Here is a 23312-nt window from a genome sequence, read left to right on the forward strand (position 1 = left end):
TTATTTTGCCACATTTACAACTCCCTCAATTTGGGATTGTGCCTGAACCTCTTAGGTTATTCAAGTTTGCCAATAGGTTATTGCATCAGATAACTGATATCATGGTATTTTGATTTCATTGTACCATGTGCCTTATGTCTTCTCAGTGGTCTACATATAAACCTTCTCCTTTTTTTTTTAACTGATTTAAGTAATCAAAATGAAACAATGTTTTCGGTATGAGTTGTTCTGAAAAGTAGGTTTATATCTAAAGGTAGAGTCTGAATAGTGGCATATTTGGTTCCCTTATAAATAGTATGTGCTTGCAACATTCTTTCCCTCTCCATAACACACCATTAAAGTCATTAGATACTATACAATTTGTCAAAATCCTTTATTAATTTCTAGTTTTATGTTGTCCTAAGCAGTAATAGGAAATGGGTCCAGAATTGCTAAGTAAATAAATATCAGGAACGTTTAAAAGGATAAAAAGTATTTTAAAGGGTATTTAGAAACTTACTACAAGATATTTATGGAAAGTGTTTCATGTAGAACAATGGGAGCCTCTCACCATTCTCCACTGATTCTCTATGATCAGTGTCCCACTGTGCCCATTACTGTAAAGTTGTGTAATAGAAGGCACCATGCATATGTGTCTTGTAGAGGAATATATATTAAACATATTATCAGCATGTTATTGAAAAATTATGGATAAATATTCAATTCTAGTTACATAAAAAATAGATGGTTGCTTGTTGTGGCTTTTTGTGATTTAAAATGTTGAAAATTTGCAACTGTGCACTGAAAAAAATAGCTCTCAACTTATCAAATGCTGTTTGGGTATTATATACTGACGCTGCAGCCCTGTGAACGAGTCATGTGTGCCCATTACCACTTTTATTAATGTAAGATTATGAACAAAGTATGAACAGTTATTTTGTCAGCATTCTGTCTGCAGCCATATGAGTCCTGCATAGACTTATATAATCCTAGTCCATTATGTAACTTGGTCCTTTAATCTTGTCTCTCTCAGGAAATGCTTGATGCATTTAATAAAGAAGCAACAGTCACGGGTCTTCCTCGGCTTCTGATCACAGCCGCAGTGTCTGCAGGAAAAGGAACCATTGATGATGGATATGAGATAGAGAAGATCGGAAAGTGCGTTATAAAGAGGGAATGTTTGTGGAGATCATTAAGCGTAATATAGAGTTACTTCAAATCAACAAATCTGTGTTTCAAAATTTACATTTTCAGTGACTGTCCTGTCATGTGTCATTTCTGTGGTTTTCATTCTGTTACAAGATCAAAGACAAGTCTATCTATTCTTGCTTTAAAATGTACAGTTCCATTTCTCCATGCTTCTCCATAGACTCTTGGATTTTATCAGTGTGATGACATATGATTTTCATGGCGACTGGGACCCTGTGTCTGGACACAACAGCCCCCTCTGCCGAGGTTCCAAAGATGAGGGAGATTTTAAATACTTTAACATTGTAAGCACACCAGACCATTTTCCTTACGATTATACGGTTATCACATCAAATCATAATGATACAACATTTGTTTGAAATTTAATAAAGTAGAAAAAGTGGATTTATTAATAGAATACCCAATACAAATGTACAATGATGATATACAGATACTCTGCTACAGCTTTTTTACCTACTTCATCAAGGCAAGCCCCCTTGGATTACCAAACTCACATGAAGCTCATTCTTCTATATTTAGATGTCTGTTCTTATCTGTCTGGCACTGTGGATTGTTTACTTATATTGATGAAATGTCCGCATAAAGTCTGCATTTAAAACCATAGTAACCAATCATATATTTGCTTTCATTGTCGATCTTGTACTAGACAGATAAAAGCTCATTGTTAGGGTTTAAGTGCATATTTACATATTTGAGCTATGTTAGTAATCATTCCCTCTCTCCTTAATGATCATAGGTCACTGAATACGGTAACGATGAGCTTTTCCTATACTCTTTCCATCATTCATATGTCCTCTTCACCCCCAGGTGTTTGCTATGAATTACTGGAAAAAAAAGGGAGCACCTGCAGAGAAACTCCTTATGGGATTCCCAACATATGGCCGATCATTAAGGAATCTTAATCCTAACAAATGCGATGTGGGGATACCTGTGTCTGGAGCAGGATCAGCTGGGCCGTACACAGAGGAGGCTGGCTCATGGGCCTATTTTGAGGTGTTATTTAGTAAGAAATACTATACACAGTAACATGATGATTGTCAATGTATAAAGAATCTGTAGAAAATAGATGCTTGGTACTTCACCCATTGACCTGCTTAATTAACCCTCTTATTTAGCCAATGAAAAATGTTTAAATCTGTTTATTGTAATATTATAATATTTATTATAATTGAGCCGATAACCCACAACCATAGATCATCAAACTCACCCACATTGAGTGATTATCTGTCTACGTCAGAGAAGGTAAAGAGATGGAGTGATGTACTGTTAAACAGCTTTTCATTTTCATTAAAATTGTGTAAATGCATTTCTGCTTGAAGTATATAGACTTTAGATTCATACTGCTGCTAATCTACTGGCCACCTGTAGATAGAACAAGGTTTCTACATGAATTACTTGTGGATGCTGCTCATCACTAAGTTAGTTTATACTAACCTGCATATGTGACAGCCTCTAAACATTTTAGAGAGGCTTCTGGCACAAGATTTTTATATGAACTCTCCCTAAGATTAACCATTCCCACCACTCATGACTCAGTGTCACTGTATTCAGATTGTCTGCCGTTATCACTTTAAGCTACAGTTCTGAATTAAATGACAGTAAGTTATAAATAAAGAATAATCATAATGATGACACCCAGTTTGTATCTTTCCACCAAATACACCATAAAATTGCATACTATAAAGGTGTACGCTGTCTCCTGAGACTTCATTCCATGGTAAAAAAAAAATTGAACAAACCCACCTTCCTTTTCTGTCCCTTATTGCTGATTTCACCTGTCGAGGTGAAATCCTGTGATAAGATTGAAAAAATGGGGTTAAAACCTTGAGTGCCTTTAAAAACTACTACATTCTCTTAAGTCTGTATTATGCCCATCTAAAAAATGTCTTGTAAACAAACTTTGACCGTGTATTATGAAATTATACTAAATGTCTTTGAATTTTCTTTTAAGATAATTATTATTTTTATTATTTTTATAATACATTGCTTTATTAGATTTTGTAATAGATTTATCATTATCATCATTAGGAGTAGACACAAAGTTTGCATTGCTGGACAGTCAGGTTCAAATAATACAAATTGCACATAAACAATAAAAAGTACAGAGAAGGCTAATGAAGGAGGTACAGGGCTAACAAGGGCCCTGTTCATGTTAACATACAGATACAAGGTTAAGAGCAATTCTGAGAAAGTAGAAGGTTGTGGGATATGGGACAGGCGCAGGTAGTGCGTGCAGAGGTAGTATTATCTGGTGTAGGTGGGATAGCTATAGTGAAGAGGCATGTTTAAGACCACACTTAAAGGACTGAAAGTTGGGGAAAGTGTGGTCAGATGAGGTGTGGACTTCTATAACTGGAGGGCAGGAGAAGTGTCAGGCGCAGTCCCTGTGTTCTTCCGTCCACACAGGTAGGGCTGCCTTCTTCCTGCCCGAGTGGCGCATCTGATTGCCCAGCAACCAGATGCATCAATTCCGGAAGCCTGGGGGCCTCATATGCGCATGTGCATCCCGTTGCTAGGCAACGGGACACTATTCAAAGACTCGGCTGCCGCCGCTTACATCACCACCTCCAATAATTAGTGTCTCCAGCTCTCTATAAAAGCATGACTCTGGCAGCATTAGGCAGGTAGCTCTATGTTCCTGACAAGAAGTCTTGGAGGCAAGTGTTAGAGGTGGTTACTGGAGAGGAGGAGAGGTGTAGGTCAGATGTAGATTTAAGAGGGAGACAAGGAGTGTATTTTATAGATTTGTGTGTCATCTGCATAGTTGAGGTAAGGGAGTACAAAATAATCTATTAGTTCACAGAGAGAAGAGGTGTAAAGATTGAAAAGCAGAGCCATGAATGTTGGGGAAAGTGTGGTCAGATGAGGTGTGGAGTTCTATAAGTGGAAGAAGGCACAGGAGAAGTAGCATTGTCGTTGTGTGACTATTCGGCATTCTTATATTATAGTGAGTTGTTAGAATAACTAACTCATTAAAACTTGACTAAGATTGGTTTAGTTTTAGAGATCATTGTGTTAACTTATTCTTTTCAGTATGTTTTTTAGTAGTACAGTCATGACCAATAGTTTTGAGAATGACAGAAATATTAATTTTCACCAAGTCTGTTGCCTCAGTTTTTTTTTATAGCAATTTGCATATAATCCAGAAGAGTGATCAGATGAATTGCAATTAATTTCAAAGTCCCTCTTTGCCATGACAATTTTTTTTATCCCAAAAACAATATTTCCACTGAATTTCAGCCCTGCCACAAAAGGACCACCTGACATCAGATCAGTGATTCTCTCGTTAACACAGGTGAGAGTGTTGACAAGGACAAGGCTGGAGATTACTCTGTCATGCTGATTGAGTTATAATAAAAGATTGAAAGCTTTAAAAAGAGGGTGGTGCTTGAAATCGTTGTTCTTCCACTGTTAATCATGGTTATCTGCAAGAAAACACATGCAGTCATGATTGCTTTGCACGAAAAGGGCTTTACAGGCAAGGATATTGCTGCTAGTAAGATTAATCCTAAATCAACCTTTTATCGGATCATCAAGACCTTCAAGAAGAGAGGTTCAATAGTTGTGAAGAAGGCTTCAGTGCGCCCAAGAACATCCAGCAAGCTCCAGGACCGTCTCTTAAAGTTGATTCAGCTGTGGGATGGGGACCCACCAGTGCAGAGCTTGCTCAGGAATGGCAGCAGGCAGGTGTGAGTGCATCTGCACACATAGTGAAGCAAAGACTTTTGGAGGATGGCCTGGTGTCAAGAAGGCCAGCAAAGAAGTCACTTCTCTCCAGGAAAAACATCAGGGACAGACTGATATTCTGCAGAAGGTACATGAATTGGACTGCTTAGGACTGGGTTAAAGTAATTTTCTCTGATGAATTCCCTTTCAGATTGCTTGTGGTATCTGGAAAAACGCTTCACCGGAGATGGAAAGGTGAGTACTACCATCAATCCTGTGTCATGCCAACAGTAAAGCATCCTGAGACCATTCATGTGTGCGGTTGCTTCTCATCCAAGGGAGTGGGCTTACTCTCAATTTTGCCTAAGAACTAGAGATGGGCGGGCTCGGTTCCCCGAGATCCGAACCCACCCAAACTTTGCCTATCCGAGTACCGAGCCGAGCAGGCTAGGTACTCTCCCGCCCGTTCGGAATCGAAATCGAGGCAAAACGTCATTGTGACATCATCTGATCTCGGGGCTCGGTTCTCGCGATATTTGAAATACATAAATACCCACCTCCACAGCAATCCATCGCCATTTGACAGAGGGAGAGAGCAGGGTTAGGTCTCAGGCTGTATTAGAGCAGGGACAGAGCAATAATTGTACACCTTATTCTTTCTATTATTATTTCAATTCTATTCTATTCAATTCTATTATTATTACCAATTCCATTAGCAATTGTTAGAGCAGCAAGAGAGGAGGATAGAGGAGGCATTCTTTTCAATATTTTGCACTACAAGTGCTTTGGGGTGTCCCATATTCCCCAGTGTGAAACAATAATTTTTCTGGCTGTCAAAAGTCATATTTAGCAGCAGTATCTATCTATACAATATTTTGCACTAGCTTTGGGGTGTCTCATATTCCCCAGTGTGAAACAATAATTTTTCTGGCTGCCAAAAGTCATATTTAGCAGCAGTATCTATCTATACAATATTTTGCACTACAAGTGCTTTGGGGTGTCCCATATTCCCCAGTGTGAAACAATAATTTTTCTGGCTGCAAAAAGTCAAATTTAGCAGCAGTATCAATCTATACAATATTTTGCACTACAAGTGCTTTGGGGTGTCCCATATTCCCCAGTGTGAAACAATAATTTCTCTGGCTGTAAAAAGTCATATCTAGCAGCAGTATCTATTGAATATTTTACACTACAAGTGCTTTGGGATCATTAAAATGGATTCAAAGCAGTCCACATATGAGCAGGATCAGCAAGCAGGTGCTGGCACCAGTCCTGATGGTAGTGTTCCCAGTACGTCATCTGGTAAAGCCTATGTAAAAGTACATAGTTTTTTTAAATCAGGGAAAAAAACACACACCAAAAAAAAAATTACAGTGTTGAAGCAAAAAAGAAGTGTAACTGAGGAAAAAATAACTGCCGATAAAAAAAATTGCCAACATGCCATTCTACACACGCAGTGGCAAAGAAAGAATGAGGCCTTCGCTTTTCTCTATTAGTGGCAGATCAAAAAATGTTACTGAGGCTTCTTCTTGTACGGTCACTCGTGACCAAGCAAGACCAAGTAATTTGGAGTCTAAAAGTGGTGCACAACTACTGTTACGCGTGAAAGCCGAGCTGCAAGAAAACAGTAAGGCATTAGAGGATAATGTATGCTCTGAATCAGAAATGACACCAATCCCTGTGGATAGTCCATCCACCAGTGGTATGTCTAATCGTGAGCATTCTGATAATGTACCCATAAAGAAGGGCCCTTTCAGCAGTTCTGCTGATGTGTGCCTGAACAGCCCGAGTATAGCCGGTGATACACAAATTGAGGATGCCACTTTGGAATTAGAAGAGGATGAGGGGGAGATTTGTGTAGGCGACAAGGGCGCTAATGATGATGTTGATGAGGATGATGCAGACAGATACCAAATTGCCTTTCTCAATTTCTATTTATATTCTACAGTCTATAACGGCTGAAAAGTTTTCTATTTTACTCCTAGTGGAGAGGGGGTGTGATGCAGACAGATACCAAACTGCCTTTGTCCATTTCTATTTTTATTGTTCAGTTTATGCAGGCTGCTTTTTTTTTATTTAACTACAAGTGGAGGGGGGGCTATACAGACAGACACCAAACTGCCTTTGTCCATTTCTATTTTTATTGTGCAGTTTATACCAGCTTTTTTTTTCTATTTTACTACAAGTGTAGGGGGGGCTGATGCAGACAGAAACCAAACTGCCTTTGTCCATTTCTTTATATATTTAACTAGAAGTGTAGGGTGCAATATACACCCAAAGATGATGGCTGCATTGCCAATAGGCTAAAATGGAGAGGAAGACCATCAGGTTTCTGTGCAGAATTAAGGATGGCCTACCAGGGATTAAACTGTATATTTCATAATTTATTAGCTTTAGAATTACCTTACTTATCCAAGAAACAGGTGGAGCACTAAATTAGGTTAATTTAGGCCAAAAAAAATAGATTTTTAAACAAAATTGCAAAACAAAACCAAACAAAACCAAAACCAAAACCAAAACACGCAAGGGCGGTTTTCCCAAAACCCGAAGGTAATCCAGATCCAAAACCAAAACCAAAACACGGGGGTCAGTGAGCATCTCTACTAAGAACACAGCCATGAATAAAGAATGGTACCAAAACATCCTCCAAGAACAACTTTTCCCAATCATCCAAGAAAAGTTGGTGACGAACAACGCATTTTCCAGTGGCTTGGGGATCAAAACATCGAAATGTTGGGGCCATGGCCAGGAAACTCCCCAGACCTTAATCCCATTAGGAACTTGTGGTCAATACTCAATTAGAGGGTGGACAAACAAAAGCCCACAAATTCTGACAAACTCCTAGCATTTATTAGGCAAGAATGGGTGGCCATGAGTCAGTATGTGGCCCAAAAGTTGATTGACAGCATACCAGAGTGGATTGCAGAGGTCTTCAGAAAGAAGCGTCAACACTGCAATATTGATTATTTACATAAACTTAATGTTATTGTCAATAAAAGCCTTTGACACTTATGAAATGCTTGTAATTTTAATCAGTATACCATGGTAACATCTGACAAAAAGCTCTAAAATCACTGAAGTAGCAAACTTTGTGAAAACCAATACTTGTGTCATTCTCAAAATTGTTGGCCATGACTGTATATTGTTACACCTAGTAACAGTGCAAATCAGTGTATCTACACTGTTGTATTAAAAAGTATGCAACACATATACTTTAGAGATTTGCATGATTATAATGCAAATGAGATATTTTTATATGTAAGTGTGAAAGTGTTGTCATCTAAATGCATGGCGTAAAATATTTGTATTGTCTTTGCCAATAGTGCAATCATCTCCTAATTTTTAACACTGTATTCTATGCTGTATTCTCCATAGATCTGTACTTGGCTTAAAGGAACCACAGTGAAATGGATTACAGACCAGAGGGTGCCAATTGCTTGCAAAGATAATGAATGGGTGGCATTTGACAACAAAGAAAGTTATGACTGCAAAGTAAGGTGGTGTTCAGATGAGGGTTTGTATAGTTACAAGTGAAAATGATATACATCCCTAGTTAATTGGTAATCTTACACCTTAAGGGTGGTGGCACATGGTAGTAAGTGAAAGCTATGATTTTTGGGTTCAATGTTTTCAAAGCTGAAGCACCTTTAGGTGATGTAGTAGATAGAATCCCTTGGCTATAGTGATTCAGTACGGGAGCAATTCTTAACTTTGGATCTAAGTGAAAGCAGTAATAAATTGTGATAGTTCCATACCTCCCAACTGTCCAGATTTTGGCGGGACATTCCCAAACACATGGCGCAAACGAGGCCGGGGTTAGCAGAAAATGGGTGAAGTTTTACCCTAATGTGTCCATTGGTGGGCGAAGTTTGGGCAGATCTGGGACAGGGCTTATTTTGTCGCGCTTTCGGGATTCTAAATGTTGGGCAGTATGTAATGCCATATTTATGGTGCAAACAGGCTGCTTCACACAGGCTACTTAGTAATATTTTGTGACTATGATTCTGTACCTTCTGTTTAGTCTGACACTGTCCACAATTGACTTTGATTTTGTAAATGAACCCTATACCTGTTATGGTTATCTTTTAGTTGCATTTGTAGGGTATTACATTACCTTGTCATATACAGTAAAATGTAAACAGCTCTAGTAAAGGTGTTTTGGTCCTTTAAAAGTTGACTGTAGCCAAAGTTCTACAAAAGTGTAAAGTTGATATATAAAACAACACCATTTCAAAATCAGCCAATAACTAATCCAAAAACTCAATACTTTAACCTTGAAAATATATGTTTTTACAGGTTTTTGAGTATAGTGTGAGGTAGCCATGGAAAAGAAAAGAAAGGGGTCCAGTTCATCTGTACGGTTCCCCGTTTGCCTACATAGCTGTAGGGTTGCCAATATTCCATCTCTAGTGTATTACTTAATTAAAATATGACACCCCTACAAACTGCACACAATCAGGCCCGGCACTACCATTAGGCAGCTGCCAAGTGCGCCAGGACCTGGGGGGGGCGCCACTGAGGTGGCCATCAGGCACCGAAAAGAAGACTCTCTTTTTATGCTGGCGTTGGTCGCAGTTGTTTATTAATGTAAAGTCTAAAGCTGCTGGCCACTGCACAGCAGTTTTGGTTAGCTGCCCTGACAATGTCAGGCTTATGTTCATTTAGGAGGTACAGCAGCGCCCCTCTGAGCCGATAAGCCCCGCTCCTCCTAGTCAATAAGCCCCGCCCCGGATGAGGCAAGGATGAACTCTATGGTGGCCTGCAGAATGAGACAAGCCTGCATGCTCTCCCCTGCTGACATCCACATGGAAGCAGGTAAGTGTGGGGGAGGAAAAAGGGGGGCTTTTAGTGTTTTGGGGTGGTGGCCTGGGATATTAATTTAATAGTAGGGTGACATTTCACATGTTGGAAAATAAGTTTTCTATTCCTGCAATTTTTAATGCTTTAGTGGGTGTTTCTGCTATTTGATTTAAAATTATTCAAAATGTATGCATTTCCACAGTACATTGCTTTTTATTGGGGGAATATGATAAATTAGGCATTATGTTTTTTCCAGATTGCAAAGGATTAATCATTTAATGTTGGGTGGGAACTATTAATTTGTGAGGGGGGGCTATTTATTTGATAGATGGGGGGTATTTAGTATAATAGTGTTATCATGGTGGTGGCTATCAAATGTGGGGTGATGAAACTATATATTTATAGTGCTGGGATGATTTGGGCGCTATTAATAGAAATGGGGGGAACAGAGTTTGTGGAGACTATTTATTAAATATGAAAACTATTAAATGTCAGGACTGTTTGGGATGAAAATAGGTCAATTTATTAAATATGAAAACTATTATTGTAATGTTGGGGCTCATAGAAGGGAAATACGTTTATTATTAAATGTGAATACTACTAATTTAATGTCAGGGCTAATTGGGGGAGATACGTCTATTTATTAAATGTGAATGATATTAATTTAAGGTCAGGGCTGTTTGTAGGGAGGGAGACCTAATTATTAAACTTGAATGCTGTTGATTTGGGGGAGGGAGACTCAGAGGGTTCACTCATTGCATAACTTTCCATATTTCCATATTTCAAGTACCTATCCTTTTTCCAAACAGGGCAACAACATCCCACAACCCAGACAAGCAGCAACTGAGTTTAAGCCAAGGGCAGCCACAGGTAGGGAAAGCTTCAAGAACAGGTACGTGAGAGCAGTACAATCTGCCAACTGTCCTGAATCCATGGGACAGTCCCAATTTTGGGTGCCTGTCACACTCAGTCAGGACTTTGTCCCCACTGGAAGGACAGTTGGGAGGTATGTCCTACTTCTCACCGCTCTGCTAGTGAAGGGTGAACTGTGTGCACCTAACAGTAGTGCATGCAGCATTGACGTGTATTTGATAGGGATAGGAAAGGGTTGTAGAGAAGCCTAGAAACCCCGCTCTACAAATCCTGCATTTGTCCCTGAACAATAAATGCAGAATTCAAAAGTCATGTGAGTTTTATTTACTAAAAGGCAGTTCTGAAGAACTGCTGATCCCTAGTGCTTTGAGGTCATTTTCTTTAAACAGCAATTTTATTAAAGACAAAACCAGATGGGTTTTGTCTTTAAGAAATTTGGTGTTTTATAAAATGATGTCAAAGCACTGATAATCAGCGGTTCTTCGGTAAATTAGTAAATAAACCCCAAGTGTGTGTGAGGGGCTGAGAAGCTGGTATTGGGGGATGCAGAGGCGATAGGCTGACATTTTGCCTAGAGTGCTGTGAAACCTTGCACACAACATAGTTCTCCCAGAATTTATACTGCTTTTTGGAAAATGAATGTTATCCATAATCTACTAAACGCGTTTACTAATTTATTATTCAGAAAGGTTTGCTCATAATTCAGGGCTCTTTCTCACTGCTTGAAAAAATGGTGGAAACAATATGGGCATGAGTCATTAAGGAGAGCAAGGCAAAAAAAGGAGTAAATTTGATCCTGGACAAACCATGTTACAGTGTAAGGGGTGCAAATTAATTTATTATTTTGCACATAAAGAAAATACTGGCCTTTTTAGTCATGTAGCACACAAATACTTGAAAACTTTATTTTTACACTGAAAGTTAAAGTTGATCTAGGACATGTCCTATCCCAACTCTGTCCCCACATTTTAAATTTATCTCCCCCTTCCAATGCAACAAGGTTTTTGCCAAGGTGCAAAGTTACTCTTTTTTTTGCATTGCTCTCCTTAATGACTCAAAGGGCCTGAGTCATTAAGGAAAGTAAGTCAAAGAAAGGAGTAAATGTTCTCTGGGACAAACCATGTTAGAATGCAATGGGTGAAAATTAGTTTATTGTTTTGCAGATAAGTTAAATACTGGCTGTTTTTTCATCTAGCATACAAATACTTGCTAGTTTTATTCTTACACTGACATTAAAAGTTGATCTAGGACATGTCCTACCCCAACTATAAATCTGTCCCCACAATTAAAAATTTACCTCACCCTCCAATGCACAATGCAACATGGTTATGCCCAAAGTTACTACTTTTTTATGCTTTGCTCACCTTAATGACTCAGGCTCAGACCCTTTAACTTTATTATGTAATATTATCTCCCTTATACTCTAGGTGAGGTTTTTGAAGGAAAGTGGTTTTGGTGGTGCTATGGTTTGGACCATTGATTTAGATGACTTCCTGGGAACGTTCTGCAATGAAGGGAAATATCCGTTGATCAGCCATCTGAAGTCTTTGCTGGAAGGTATGAGACTGTTTTAAAGATAATAAATATTTATAAATATGGGTCATATTGTACATGACTTTTATATAAATACCCCAAAAAACATGCACTAGAGATGTTCACTGACCCCCGTGTTCTGGTTTTGGTTTTGATTTTGGATCTGGATTAACTTCGTGTTTTGGATTTGGTTTTGGTTTTGGCAAAAACCACCCTTGCGTGTTTTGATTTTGGTTTTGGATCCCGATTTTTTCCCCCCTAAAATCCCTATTTTGCTTGCTAAAATCACATATTTTTTTCCCCCCTACATTACTATTAACCTCAATAACACTAATTTCAAGTCATTTGCAGACAATTTTGACCACCTTACAGGTCACAATATTATTTTCATACACTTTCAAACAAAGACTGCAGCAACCTAGCTGGATGCTAAGCGACAGAGCAATGACACAAACACACGGCAGTTCATAGCACATCTAGGAAACATTGCCATACAGCAGTGGCAAAAAACAAAAGTGGTACAAGCTGGAATTGTCCTTCGATCATGAAATCAGTTATGGTTCTATTAAAGTAATTCTATCGTCTTCAAATAAGCATTGCATAGGCGATTGTATTGTGTTTCCAACGCACAAAGTGATTTATTTTAGCAGATGTAAAATGTTAACAGTTCAATACATTATTATATTATGATACAGTACAGTACAGCCAATACCAAAAGATACATATATACCGCTGCTCTATGCATGCGCTTCGCTGCGCCTCCACAGGTCCCAGTGCACAGTATATCTGTTTAGAATACTGTGGTCAGAGTAGACTGAGGCTAGTGGGGGTGCAGCTATGATTATATATACAGTCAGTATTACACAGTGAACAATAGAGATGACGTGGCTTACTTCTATAGGTCCAGACTTCGGGTGGTTCCAGGGTAAACAGGTCATAGGCTAGTTCAAGCTAAAGAATCCAAAGGTGGGGGTCATCTCTCCAGGGGATCTGCTCCTTATTTCCCGCCTGACTCTCCAGTTACAATTAGTCTATTAGCATTTTATGGTCAGTATTATATTAAAGGTTTATGTCCTAACATCAATAACTAGAGTATGCAGTGTGCGATCTCTTCGCCGAATGCATCGGACAGCTGCTGATGTAAAGGGGATTAATATGATATCAGACATGACACATTTCCTTTAACCTGAACCTAAAATAACACTGAGGCGTACATATATTCATAGCATATAAACTAATATTTAACTAAATACTACCTGCTCATAAATTACTGTGTAACAGAACCAATATGAATATGAATTGTATAAATAACTAAATGTTGTAATGCGAGTGTGTGCGTGCGTATTTTACCATGCGATCGCTGTATGCCACGTGTAGCGTGGCATACTGGGTGCAATCGGCCAATAAAACAATATTAACTAATATACTTTTGTTCATCCAATTATACGACTTCAACAGTTCATTTGAGCGCTCCATCCATTCCTTGGATAACTGTGGAAATTCTACAGCTGATACATGGCGCTGTGTCCCCTTTCCCTCCAGGATGCGTGCTTTTATTATACCCAGACCAATCCAGGGTGCCAGACAATGCACTAAAAAGAGCCATTGTAATTTACAGCAAAAAGCAATTTCATCACTGAGCTTCAAATCAGCCCCAATTCCCAAAAATGTATAATATAGTTAGGTACCTTTGACATAAAGTGCAGATTACAAACACTTTGTACAATACTGATGACACAGCAGCAAAGTGGAACTTAATACATATACACGTCTATTTAGACATCCATGCTTACATTACTTCTGCAAGCAACGATGTTGTTTGTTAATAAAACAGTTGCCTTTATACCGTTCAATTTTTTTTTAAATAATCCTTCACCATTCTTTGGATGTTGATAGTTGATAGTAGGATCAGGTTTAGTTACAGCACAGGTGTCACTAATTCTGGTTAATACTTTTACAGTAGACAAGACCAGGGGGTAAATGTATCAAGGTGCGATTTTGCAAAATTTTCTCGGGAGAGTTGAAACTCGCAGATGAATGAAGCTGAGATTTCATGCAAAATCGCCGAAGTTGTGCTTCTGTCAATATCGCTATTTGCAAAATCGATAGAGTTCAAACTCCCGACTGTTTGCAACTGCAGCTATACAAGTCTCAAATGTATGAAGCTGCGATTAAGCAAACTCAGGAGAGTTTGCTTTCAAACGCGCCTAGTTAGAGCTCCTACCTAGCTCTTACTAGGTAGGAGCTGTTTGCGGCGGCTCCCTTCTTTATTATTTTTCTTCAATCAAGCCAGAAGAATTGTGGATCATACAAATACGGGGCCCCCCTGGCCGAAGAACTGAAGACTTCAAGCAACAATGGGCCCCCCCTGGGCAGAAGAACTGAACAGATTTCAAGCATGGACTTTTGAAAATACAAATTTCTTTTGGACAGGGGCAAGCATGGACATTTGGAAGTACAAATTTCTTTGGGACAGGGGCAAGCATGGACATTTGGAAGTACAAATTTCTTTGGGACAGGGGCACGTATGGACTTTGGATACAAATGTATTTTTGACTTTGTTTACAGCCATTTTGGGATTACAAATTGCTTGACAACAGATGAAACTTCATTGGTGAGTATTTTGGGGAATTTATTATTTTTAATAAAAATCTGTGGTGTAAATAAGGGTGTTTACTGTCATTATTGGGGGTTTATTATTTTTAATAAATGCGAGTGGTTCTAATGAAGGTGTGGTGATTTTCTAAACATTTTGTTTTGTGGAACTACAGGTCCCAGCCAGCCGTGGGTGTCAGGGCATTTTGGCACTTGTAGTTCAAGTGCAAACATGCCCTGGCTGCCATGGGTATGCAGGTGCTTGTAGTTATTTAGGGCAACCTGGCTGGCTGGGACTTGTAGTTTCACAAAACAAAATGGCGTCTGTTTGTTATTTTAACAATTAAATCACCATTATTACCATACACCCACCACCCAGGGGTGTAGGAAGAGCCCTAGTGCTATTAGCACTGGGCTGGGTGTCCCTAGGGGGGAAGGGCGCTCATTTTCCGGCTGGTTTGCCTAGTGCTGGTTACATGAAAATCCGGGGGACTCCACACATAATTTTTCCCTGATTTTCACGGAACCAGCTGTAGGCTGGCAGCACTAGGGTTAAGGCTGAATAGAGGGGGGACACCACGCTTTTTTTTAATTTTAACTGGTATCTATTCTTTACATTTTACATTTTTTACAGCTGCTGGAGCTCCCGGCTGTATGACAGGACAGTGTAACAGTGATGTGTTTATAGAACTCGCTGCTACAGCACAGGAGAGTTAGCTAACACGGGAGTGTTTTACATCGTAGCAAATCACCAGAGATGACCAGCGATTTTGAAGATCAGGGTCAAAATTGCAGCTTGATGCATTTGAGAAAATTTTGACTAAAATTGCAGGTGATAACCCGCGATTTGCAGCGATTTTAGCACGCTGAAAAAATCAGACCTTGATACATTTACCCCCAGATGTCAAAATGTTGTAAGATTTTTGCAAAGCACACAACAGTATTTAGCACATGTAGGCACACAGCGGTAGCTGAAAGGAAAAATGGTGCAAGATGGAATTGTCCTTGGGCCCTCCCACCCACCCTTATGTTGGATCTTAAAAAGGACATGCACACTTTAACAAACCAAGCACTTCAGCAACAATGAGTGCCACTTTTGAGGCTGATGTGCTTGGTTTGTTAGGGCCCCCACAAAACAAGCCAACACTGCTCTTCTCCTTTTACATTGTCCACATTGCTTTCATTGGTTTCACGGCTTTCTCTCCGCTTCTAATTTGATCTGTTCCACTTCGGACTCCCTATTGCTGCCCTCCTCTTTGTACTTCTCCCCCTCACCTCCCCGCTTCCTCCGGCCGTTCTCTTATTTTCCTGTCTCTCATCATGCCGCCTCGCTCCTTTCCTATACCCATCCTCTCCCCCAGCCCCCCGCCAAGGGCCCATATCTCTCTATCCTATCTCTCACCCCCCCCTCGCTCCATCAACCCTGACAATCTCATCCATATCTCCTCTTCTTCATCCCTCCCTTTTTCGTGTGCCCTCTGGAACTCCAGGTCTGTCCGTAAAAAACTGTCCTCCATTCACGACCACTTCATCTCTAACTCTCTTAATCTTCTTGCCATAACTGAAACCTGGCTTACTTCTTCTGATACTGCCTCCCCTGCCGCTCTCTCCTATGGGGGCCTCTCTTTCACCCACTCCACCGTCGCCCCGGCCTCTTCTATCTGCCGTCGTCGCCTTACTCCCCAACCCTGGCACTCCAAACTCACCCGCTCCCTCCAAAAGTGCTCTCGCACAGCTGAACGCCTCTGGAGGAAATCTCATTCCCTGGCTTACTTCCTTCACTTCAAATTCATCCTCTCCTCTTTCTGCTCTGCCCTGTCCCTCGCTAAACAATCCTTCTTCAAGTCGCTCATCTCTTGTCAGTCCTCCAACCCCCGCCGCCTCTTTGCCACATTCAATTCCCTCCTCTCCCCCCCCCCTCCCACTGTCCCGCCTTCCCTCTCGGCGTATGACTTCGCCTCCTTATTTTTCAAAATTGAAGCCATCAGATGCAACATCTCCTCCTCCCACCCCTCTCCCCCCACTCCCACCGCTTTACCTCCCGCCATCAACCAGCTGTGGTCCTCCTTCATCCCCACATCAGGTGAAGAAGTTCGCTCCCTTATTCTTTCCTCTCCACCCTCTACCTGTCCTCTTAATCCCATCCAATCCCACCTCCTTCGCTCTCTCTCTCTCCTACTGCCTGCTCCTACCTCGCACACCTATTCAACCTATCACTCTCCTCTGGCGTTGTCCCATCCTCATTCAAACATGCTCTTATCTCCCCTATCCTTAAGAAACCCAATCTCGACCCCACCTCTCTTGCTAACTGCCGCCCTATCTCTCTTCTCCCATATGCCTCCAAATTACTTGAGCGGATTGTCTGCAGCCGCCTCACCAGACACCTCTCTGACAACTCCCTCCTTGACCCTCTCCAATCCGGCTACCGCCCTCTCCACTCCACTAAAACAGCCCTGGCTAAAGTTACCGATGATCTCTTATCAGCCAAATCCAAGGGTCACTACTCAATACTCATCCTCCTTGACCTCTCCGCGGCCTTCGACACCGTGGACCACCCCCTCCTACTGCAAACTCTTCTCTCACTCGGCCTCTCTGGCTCTGTCCATGCCTGGTTCACCTCATACCTTGCTAATCGCTCCTTCTCCGTATCCACGTCTGGTTCTTCCTCCACCCCCTCCCCTCTCCCTGTTGGAGTCCCTCAGGGCTCTGTTCTTGGCCCTTTACTCTTTTCGCTCTATATTTCCTCCCTTGGGCCTCTCATCTCCTCTTTTGGTCTTCAGTATCACCTATATGCTGAAGATATTCAACTCTACATCTCTTCTCCTGATCTTTCCTCCTCCCTCCTCTCTCGTGTAACTGACTGCCTCTCAGCCATCTCATCCTGGATGTCCTCCCGCTTTCTTAAAATTAACATCTTCAAAACCGAACTCATTGTCTTTCCCCCACCCAGGCTCCCTTCCCACCATGACCTCTTTATCGTTGTTAACAACTCCACTATCTCCTCTGTCACCCAATTCCGCTGCCTAGGTGTCACTCTTGACTCCTCTCTCTCTTTTTCCCCCCACATTCAATCCCTTGCCCAAGCCTGTCGCTTCCAACTCCGTAACATTGCCCGCATCCGTCCCTTCCTCTCTCAAGATGCCACCAAAACTATCATCCATGCTCTCATCATCTCCCGTCTCGACTACTGCAACCTCCTCCTTACTGGCCTCCCCTGCTCCCGCCTTGCCCCCCTCCGCTCTATACTCAATGCGGCTATGAGACTCATATTCCTCTCACGCCGCTCCTCCTCTGCCTCCACTCTCTGTCTTTCCTTACACTGGCTCCCCTTCCTCTACAGAATCCTTTTCAAACTCCTCACCACCTTTTACAAGGCTCTCTCTCAGTCTACTGCCCCTTACATCTCTAACCTCCTCTCCATTCACACTCCCGCCCACTCCCTGCGCTCAGCCAATGATCGCCGCCTCTCCTCCACTCTGATCACCTCTTCCCACTCTAGAATCCAAGACTTCTCCCGTGCTGCCCCCCTTCACTGGAACGACCTCCCTCGCTCCATTCGTCTCTCACCCAATCTGTGCTCCTTCAAGCGGGCTCTTAAAACTCACCTGTTCCTTAAGGCCTACCAACCATCCACTAAACCTCTCACCTCTTCTGGTTCTCCCCTGCCCCCTTTCTTTCTCCCCGTTGCTTCACTGGCTCCCTTATGTACCTGATTCTGTTTACCCTCCCTTAGGATGTAAGCTCGTTTGAGCAGGGCCCATCTTCCCTCCTGTCTCCATACCTGTTCTTCCGCTCCGTCTCTACTGTATCTGCCTGCCTGGAGTTTCTGAAGTACTGATACTTTGTGTTTATTGTTCTGTACTGTCTTACCCTGTATAGTCTACTGTTTGTACCATGTACGGCGCTGCGGAAACCTTGTGGCGCCTTACAAATAAACAATAATAATAATAACAATGGCCTTAAGGCACCTAAGGTAACAGTGCTGTTAAGGAACTCTACCGTGGAAAGATGTTGTTGACATCATCCTCAGCCTCATCCTTACCCTCATCAGTTTGTACATCATCCTCACACATTATTAATTCATCACCGCTGGAATCCACCATTACAGAAGTCTCAGTATTTTGATGTAATTGGTGGGAAAGGCCTTCTTTGTGGAAATTGAAGTTCATTTTTATGAAGAAGGAGATGCCATCCTCTCCCGTAACACGTGAGCTGTCATCTTGCTGACCAGGAGCTCCTTGCATCTCTTCAGATCTGGGTCAGTTAAAAACAAAGAGAAGACATTGCTCTTACATCTAGGATCAAGCACAGTCGCCAAAATGTAGTGATCCGATTTCAAGATTTTGATAACTCTTGGATCCTGGCAAAGCAAATAAAGTACATGATCTACAAGCCCGACATACTTAGCGTAATTGCTTTGCTTAATCTCCTCCTTCAGTTTCTCAAGCAGCTTTTCCAGAAGTCTAATTAAGGGAATCACTTGACTCAAGGTAGCAGTGTCTGAACTCATTTCATAGGTGACCACTTTGAATGGTTTCAGCACCTTGCACAACACAAGTATTCTCTACTGCTCTTGAGTAAAATACATCCCCCTTCCTTTCCCAATGTCATGGCTTGTCAAGTGTGGGTGGCTTTTCGCTGTTCTTCTATCCGCAGAAGCATATATAGGGTGGAATTCCACCTTTTCACCACCTCTTGTTTCAGTTTGTGGCACTGCAAATTAAATTGCTCTTGTAGCTGCTACAATCTCCTACATGCTGTTGCAGAATGCCCAAAATGTCCAGATATTTTACGGGCCACAGACAGCATCTCTTGCACATCCCTGTCATTTTTTAAAAAGCTCTGCACCAAGTTTATTGTGTGAGCAAAACAGGGAATGTGATGGAATTCACCCAGCTGTAATGTTCTCACAATATTGGAAGCGTTATCAGACATGAGATATTCTGAGGAGAGTCCAAGCCATGTTGCAATGACATTCCTTAGTTTTTGTAGCAGATTGTCAGCTGTATGCCTCTTAGTGAGGCCGATGATACACAGAGTAGTCTGCCCCTGAAAAATGTGACATACTTGGGTACAAGCTGCTGCTGTTTCTGCTGGTGTAGACGAATCACCAACCCAGTTAGCTGTCACAGTCATATAATCTTTAGTTTGCCCAGTTCTGCTTGTCTACATATCTGTGGTTAAGTGTTACAGTGGGTAGAATGGCATTTTGTTGCCCAATAATTACATTTTTACGAACCTTCTGGTAGAGGTGAGGAATAGCTTTTCTAGTAAAATGGTGTAGTGGAATTTGGTAACGGGGACAGAAGACCTCAAGTAACTGTCTAAAACCAGCTGCATTAATAGTGGATATTGGACGCAGATCTAATACTAGCATTGTCGCCATGGCGCCTTTGATCCGCTTTTTCACTGGATCACAGCTTTCATACTTGCTTCCTCTTGCAAAGGATTGTTTAACAGTCAATTGTTGTAAACTACTAGTAGTCTTCTGCTTGGTCTGCTTCTAGGATGAAGATTCACCCCCAGCAGCAGCAGTAGGACTAAGGCTCAAGAAGTCTTCTGAGGAATCCAGGATAGTGGAGGAGTCATCTAGCCTTAGCAACTTGGATGCAGGACTAACTCCGGTGGCTACTGAGGATATTGATGAGGATGGTGTTGTGGGTGTAGATTGCAGATGCCGGGATAGAAGGGACCTAGCTGATGATGAACTGCTTGCTGTTATTTTTTAGCATAAGTTTCCAATTTTCCCAACAGCTTGCCATGAACTCGGTTCAAATGGCGCATCATGGATGAGGTTCCTAGATGGTTAAAGTCCATACCTCTACTGACTGTGGCTTTACAAACGCTACAAATGGCTAGACAACTGTTGTCAGTATTTGTTTAAAAATAATTCCACACATAAGAGGTGAATTTTTTTTGCTCTTATACCCAGGCATGACAATGGCCTTCTTCTTATCACGTGCAAAAACTGCTTCCACTGTTGCTGGATTTACACAAACAACATCATCTTCATCCACATCCTCATTAGCGCCATTTTCAGCAACACAAATATCCCCCTCATCCTGTTGCAATTCCAAAGTGGAATCACTTTGGCTACACTTGGGCTGCTATCACCGGTTACACTTGGGCTGTTCATGCACACATCTGCAGAAATGCTGAAAGGGGGCCTTCTTTATGGGTTCACTATCAAAAAGGTCAGGATTACACATAGCACTCATGGATAGACTCTCATCAGGGATTTGTGTCGTTTCCGAATCTGAGCATACAGTTTCCTCTAATGTCTTACTGCTTTCGTCCAGCTCGGCTTCTACACGTAAAAGTATTTGGACACCACTTTTGAAGTCTGAATGACCTTACAAGAAGATGCCTCAGTGACAGTTGCAGAACTAGCACTCATAGAGAAAGGCGAAGGCCTCAATCTTTCCTTGCCACTGTGTGTGTAGAATGGCATGTTGGCAATTTTTTTTTTTTCTGCTGGTAACATTGCTTGGATTACAGGTCTTTTTTTCTTGACTAAAGTAAAAGGTGTTTTTTTACATTTTTGTTTCCCTGACTTATAAACACTATGTACTTTAACATAGGCTTTAGTAGATGACATCAAGGGATTACTATCATCATGACTGGTGCCAGCAACTTCTTGGTGCTCCTGGTCTTCTGTGTATTGCTGTGAATCCATTTTGATTAAACAGTACAGTGTGACTGCAGATTAATAACAACACTGCCACCCCTATTATTTGTATTTCAGCAAGACAATTAGCAATGAAGCTCTCCTATTTGTGTTTTACCCATATAACACAGTACAATGTGACTGCAGATTTAGAAGACCAAGCCAGTCAGCCCTATTATTTCTATTTCAGCAATGACAATTAGCAGTGGAGCAATGGAGCTCTCCTCTTTGTGTGTTACCTATATGTCACAGTACAGTGTGACTACAGATTTAGAAGACCAAGCCTGCCAGCCCTAATATTTCTTTTTCAGCAATGACAATTAGCAATGGAGCAGTTTATTTTCTACCTATGACATTGCCCAACTGCAGTAGAGACTGCCAAGAACTTTGCTACCCCTTCTGTGTCCCTCTGTGAAACGGCGCTGGTTCGCCGTGGAGGGCGGTAATTATAGAATCCAAAACTTGCGAGATCCGACAATGTAGCCATGACATTTTGCCTCGTTTTCAATTCCGAGGGTACGCTCGGCTCAGTACTCGGATTTGTTAAGTTCAGGTGTGTTCGGGAACTTAGCTTGAGCTGCTCTAATATGGACATAATCTGCTTTGCATAATAACTCTTACTTCCTCCTCCTAATAAATGCACATATATGGAGTATCACTGTAGAGAGCAACATAACAACTCATTGACACACATGACATTACCAGCAATAATTTTTGAATGACACATACATATCTCCTGACTCCGTAAACCAATGGAAAGGATCGCCTCTGACTGATTACAATAGTAGCTTTGGCTCTTGCACTGTGTGCACTATTGGTACATCAATTTTCATATGCAGATCTGTTACCAACAGGTACAAGCTACAAAATGACAGCACTGCAGAGGCACACACAGTGATTAATACGTTTCCCTTTCAAATCTCCTTTTTTTCTCATTTGATTGATGGATTTTAGAACATAGTGCATGCAGTCACATTAAGGGCGTCATTTACAGTCGGACACAATTTACACTGAAATCGTAAGTGTAAATTGCATCCCATAATTTACACAGTATTTAGAGTGGCACAGACCGTTAGATCCTTGCTACTTAGAATACTGTGCAAATTGCACAAACACGCATCTTTATCTGCCTTATGGGCCGGCGTGCAAGTGTATCATGCACAGAGCCCTGTAAAGCAGATAATTAAATAAAAAATTTTTTTAAAAACAAATACAATTTGTGGCTTCTGGTTAGTTTATTTTCAACTTTTTTTCCTATAAAGTTTGAAACATTATTTAGTTATGTTTGTCATAATTACATCGGTTTCATAATAAATACATCCGTTGTATGCATTCATTTCTGCTTACTTATTAACTTAATAAGTTAATTTATGAGAAATGTATTCTTGCTATGTAGGTTCAACCATTAACTGCCCTAAGATATGTGATGATGATGATGATGGACCAACCATTCCTACAACAACACCTGGAGGGAATCCACCTGTTAGCCCTGATACTCCTGTCACTCCTCCCCCATCCACTGATGAAGACCCCGACTTCTGTGAAAGTAGAGCTGACAACTATTATGTGAACCCATTAAACCCCAATAAATTCTATCGTTGTGTATCAGGACGGACCTATGCCATGAAGTGCGGAGATGATTTAGTGTTTGACACAGGCTGCACCTGCTGCAACAGGCCATGAATATCCTTCACTTCCCTGTTATCTGAGAGCACCCCTCCTCCATTCTAAGACCCCCTAATAAAGCTGCAACTCTATATGAATCAACATCCTTTCTATATGTTAGTCTGCTTAATGTGCATTTTTTGTACTCACAATAAACATAAGCAAATTCAATCTATTATCTCAATAACCTTATTATAATATATGATGTATCAACTGAGCAAAGAGACATGTTCTGCGTCAGTTGAAGAACGTGATATTTAGAGCCAATGCTACCAGTAGGCTAACCTACACTCTTAAGATACTGAATTGGTGACATAATTACAAT

General features: G+C 41.1%; 1 protein-coding gene across 1 annotated transcript; it reads left to right on the forward strand.

Moving 5' to 3' along the window:
• The first annotated feature begins 1921 nt into the window (after positions 1–1921).
• Positions 1922–23096, forward strand: LOC142138919 (acidic mammalian chitinase-like). Its single transcript, XM_075196033.1, has 4 exons — positions 1922–2181; positions 8230–8346; positions 11955–12084; positions 22719–23096. The coding sequence occupies exons 1-4, from the start codon at positions 2005–2007 to the stop codon at positions 23003–23005; spliced, it is 711 nt and encodes a 236-aa protein (XP_075052134.1). The 5' UTR covers positions 1922–2004; the 3' UTR covers positions 23006–23096.
• The last annotated feature ends 216 nt before the right edge of the window (positions 23097–23312 follow it).

Source organism: Mixophyes fleayi, chromosome 2, assembly GCF_038048845.1.
Source record: "Mixophyes fleayi isolate aMixFle1 chromosome 2, aMixFle1.hap1, whole genome shotgun sequence".
NCBI classification, from domain to species: domain Eukaryota; kingdom Metazoa; phylum Chordata; class Amphibia; order Anura; family Limnodynastidae; genus Mixophyes; species Mixophyes fleayi.

Coding starts and splice junctions, on each gene's coding strand:
- LOC142138919 (XM_075196033.1), top strand. CDS start 2,005: ATGAATTACTGGAAAAAAAAGGGAGCACCTGCAGAGAAACTCCTTATG. Junction 2,182..8,229: donor GCTCATGGGCCTATTTTGAG/GTGTTATTTAGT, acceptor TATTCTCCATAG/ATCTGTACTTGGCTTAAAGG. Junction 8,347..11,954: donor AAGAAAGTTATGACTGCAAA/GTAAGGTGGTGT, acceptor CTTATACTCTAG/GTGAGGTTTTTGAAGGAAAG.